This window comes from Triticum urartu, chromosome 1A (assembly GCF_056163025.1).
Source record: "Triticum urartu cultivar PI428250 chromosome 1A, HENAU_Tu73, whole genome shotgun sequence".
Classification (NCBI taxonomy): Eukaryota; Viridiplantae; Streptophyta; class Magnoliopsida; order Poales; family Poaceae; genus Triticum; species Triticum urartu.
Window position 1 is genome coordinate 531,793,181 of NC_141873.1, and position 4,278 is coordinate 531,797,458.

The window sequence follows — 4,278 nt, forward strand, 5'->3', positions numbered from 1 at the left end:
CTCTATGTTGATGACATGATCATTACTGGTGACGATTCTGACTACATTGCCTTTGTTAAGGCTCGCCTTCGCGACCAGTTCCTCATGACTGATCTTGGTCTACTTCGCTATTTTCTTGAGATTGAGATCTCCTCGACCTCTAATGGCTTCTACATCTCCCAGGAAAAATATATTCAGGATCTTCTTGATCGCGCTGCTCTCGGTGATGAGCGCACTATTGTGACTCCTATGGAGCTCAACGTTCAGCTTTGTGCCTCTGATGGTGATCTTCTTCCTAATCCCACTCGCTATCGTCACCTTGTTGGCAGCCTTGTCTATCTTGCTGTTACGCGTCCTCGCATCTCCTATTCTGTCCACATCTTGAGTCAGTTTGTTTCAGCCCCCACCTCTGTCCACTATAGCCACCTCCTCCGTGTTCTACGGTATCTTCGTGGCGCGATCTCTCAGCGTCTTTTCTTTCCCCGCTACAGCTCTCTTGAGCTCCAGGCCTACTCTGATGCTACCTGGGATAGTGATCCCTCTGATCGGCGCTCGCTGTCTGCTTACTATATCTTTCTTGGTGCCTCCCTTATTGCCTGGAAGACAAAGAAACAGACTGTAGTTTCTCGCTCGAGTACAGAGGCTGAGTTGCGAGCCATGGCTATGTTGACGGCTAAGGTGATCTGATTATGATGGTTACTTGAGGATTTTGGTGTGTCTGCTACTTCCTCGACTCTCTTACTGTCAGACAGTACCGGTGCTATTAGTATTGAGCGTGACCCGGTGAAGCATGAGCTCACCAAGCACATCGGTTGGATGCCCACTTTGTATGTGCTGCTGTGCAGGATCAGATTCTTGCTCTCCACTATGTGCCCTCTGAGTTATAGTTGGCGGACTTTTTCACGAAGGCACAGACTCGCGCAGCATAGTTTTCTTCTCTCCAAACTCAGTGTTGTTGATCCACCATAAGTTTGAGGGGGGGTGTTAGATATGTATAGTCCCGTTTCGATACATCCTCATTGTATAAGGGGTTTCTTGCACTTTGCCACACATGTATATGTATTGGCCTTTGGCCCCTCAGTAAAGTTAGTTGCTCACTCATCTAACACTATCGACAGGACTCTGAACTTTGGTAGCACATCATGATATATAGCATGAGCTTCTGATCAAATTAATACTGCATGTTACTACATGATACTATCCTGTAGGGGGTTAAATCGCCAAAATAAGTCAGCCAAGGCACTTTTTCAAAGCAGTATCGAACTACTGAAGTTAAGATCGAAGAGCTAAGAGCCACAACTCTCAGTCAGCTGTCTTCCGGCCTATTTATATTCGGAAGACCTGTAGAGCCACATCTTTCCCTCGTACTCCCTCTGTCAGACACTTATTTTGGGAATATTTGCTACACACAACACCGACAGCGTACATTATCACAATTGCATAGAATACATACAATTCCATAAGCATCTACTGTTCAACCACCAGCATGTACTGTACAGATATACAATATGCCAGTACAAACTCGGGTGCATCAACTATTCAACCACCAGTACGTAGCTTTTTCATGGCCTGTGAAGCAAGGTAGGAACCCACCCAGCACACACAAGCTACTTACTTACCAATTACCACGGACCAGGAAGCACATGCTTCGCTTATTCCAACGATACATAGAAGAGCTGCATCTTCATGAACCTGATGGTCCAAAGTGCTAATTCACTTCTCCCACCAGTGAAGGAAATCCTTGCGCCTGTTGATCTTCTTCTGCAACTGGAGAACGCCATACAGGAGAGCTTCAGCTGTTGGCGGGCACCCAGGGACGTAGATGTCCACGGGAACGATCCGGTCGCACCCACGCACGACGGAGTACGAGTAGTGGTAGTATCCACCGCCGTTGGCGCAGCTGCCCATCGAGATCACCCACCGAGGCTCTGGCATCTGGTCATAAACCCTATCGAGAGTAGATCAAGCTCAGGATATCAGCTAGATCTAGATAAAGTAAAATTCCATATGTACAAAATGGTTATTTAAAATGAAAAAAAAAGAACTCAATGACCCCTGCAAAAAGAACACAAGGTTTTAAGCTAATCTGTATTTTTGTGGCTCGGTTCTTGGGATATCTGAATTTATAAACCTTGATAAATTGAAATGAACAGTCATGTCTATGCCGTTTCAAGAAAATTGGCATCAACCAAAAGCAAGTCATACAGGACAAAAGAACCTTTCTGTTCCACTTACTACAGTAACCATACAATCAAGGCGCATATGTCACACTATGTTTGTGTTCCTTTCTTATTCCATAAAGGCAAATCGAAAATTCGAGATAGTATGTCGGGCAAAAATAAGTCTCTGTAATCTGGAAATAGACAAATTGGACTTCAAGGACTAGAACAGGTGCTACATCATGTTTAGAGAGCCACCAACCACAAGTGAAACAGCTTAGAAAAGAGTAATGACGTGCAGGAGTGCGAATATTTTACTCGTAATTAAGGTTTGATCTTCTCGAATTAATTTGAAGTTACACAGGAGATACATATAAATGCAGGTCTCCCATTTCAGCAAGGAGGCGGTAGAGTGTAAATTACTCCCTCCGTCCCATAATATAAGAGCATTTTTGTCACGACACTTATATTATGGGGCGGAGGGAGTAGTAAGCATGCACAGCTATCTGTATGAAAAAGTTCTCTCAGAGTTCTGTCCTAGCTAGGTTTCCACATGCAGAGTTCATAAGAGCTCACTGAATTGTAACAATACACGCAATGGTATGGCTGATTTCAGCATAAGCCTGTTGTAGAGCAGACTGACATACAGGACAAACAAATAAGGGGCAATCTCTCTGATTAACTGAACAAATAACATGACAAGAGTATTAGCCTTCTTTCAACAAAAACAGAACACATTTTGTGATAGGCCATATTTGCAAAAAAAAAATGTGATGTGCAGTCATGACGATCAGACCAACATGTACGTGCACAAATGCTCAGGATGCACAGCATATCGCACACGATTCATCGGGGAACATGACCTAAATCATGAGGAAACATTCGTGCGCAAAGCAAATTCGTAGGCTAGAAATGTTCGTCCCCTGCTTACGATGATCGAAGTGCATCAATCAAGAGAAGAAATGGGCAGACGGAGGTGACACGTAAATACGTACTTGCGGAGCGCGGGCGCCATCTTGTTGGTGAGCGTGCCGGCGACGATCATGCAGTCGGACTGGCGCGGCGAGGGGCGGAAGATGACGCCGAAGCGGTCGAAGTCGTAGCGGGCGGCGCCGGCGTGCATCATCTCCACGGCGCAGCAGGCGAGGCCGAACGTCATGGGCCAGATCGAGCCCCGCCGCGCCCAGTTCATCAGGTCGTCCACCTTGGACACCACGAACTCCGCGGCCTTCGGCATCGGCGCCGGCGCGGGCGCCCCGCCGCCGTACGGCGCTGGCGCCGTTATTCCCGCTCCCGCCGCGCCGACGGTGGAGGAGTAGGCTCGCCGGCCGGCAGGGAGGAGCGCGAGCCTCGCCGTGCGGGGGAGGAGGAGCGCCATGGCGAACTGGGGATGGTCGCCGGAGACCGGAGACGCACGATGGTGGCCGGGGACAGGTGTGGGCTGTGGCTTCCCGAAGGTGGCGGGGGATGGCGTGGTACGCTGGAAAGGGTCGGCAAATGCGCAGAGCGGTGCGCGCCGCCTGAAGCCTTGTGCGGTTGGCCCTGGAGACACGTATACTTCTCTGTTTTTCCCCTCTGTTTTTAGAAATTGGACTATCTGTTTACAGTTAGATTATTACTCCCTCTGTCCTAAAATATAAGAACGTTTTTGACACTAACTACAAACATTCTTATATTTTAGGACGGAGGAAGTATTTTGCAAAAAATACAATTAGATTTTTCAATATGACTGTAATCATTTTATGGAAAACTAAAACTTCGTTAGTATTTTTGACACAAAATGTCTAAAGTGAACAAAGTTCGTGGATTTTACAAAGAGCTCATAAATATGAACAGGGACTCGTAGCTCTGTTAAGAAATTCATGATAAAGGAAATTTTAAGTTAGAATGGAAGAAATGTAAATATGATTTAAACCAAGGACTTGTAAAAAAGGAAAAATCATAAATATTTCGTGATTTTTTTTAAACCAGGTTAACTAACACGTAAGTTATCACATGGCACATGTGGTAAGCAATTCAAACTATTTAAAAACAAAATAAAAAGACACGCAAGTTACGAACAACAAGGAAACATCACTAGCACGGTTTTAGGTTCATTTATGATATGCCTTCACTTGACAAGTACTTACCAGTGTTACTA

At 45.9% G+C, this 4,278-nt stretch overlaps 1 protein-coding gene across 1 annotated transcript; it reads right to left on the reverse strand.

The window, feature by feature from the left end:
* Positions 1 to 1,375: 1,375 nt before the first annotated feature.
* Positions 1,376 to 3,672, reverse strand: LOC125528229 (uncharacterized). Its single transcript, XM_048692725.2, has 2 exons — positions 3,134 to 3,672; positions 1,376 to 1,927 (listed from the first exon to the last, which is right to left on the reverse strand). Exons 1-2 carry the CDS (start codon positions 3,514 to 3,516, stop codon positions 1,693 to 1,695), a joined length of 618 nt encoding a protein of 205 aa, XP_048548682.2. The 5' UTR covers positions 3,517 to 3,672; the 3' UTR covers positions 1,376 to 1,692.
* Positions 3,673 to 4,278: the final 606 nt, after the last annotated feature.

Bases quoted from the DNA above. Each gene is read 5' to 3' on its own strand.
- LOC125528229 (XM_048692725.2), bottom strand. From the start codon at position 3,516: ATGGCGCTCCTCCTCCCCCGCACGGCGAGGCTCGCGCTCCTCCCTGCC. The intron at 1,928-3,133 runs GTACGTATTTAC...TACTCTCGATAG, and splicing joins ATGGCGCCCGCGCTCCGCAA to GGTTTATGACCAGATGCCAG.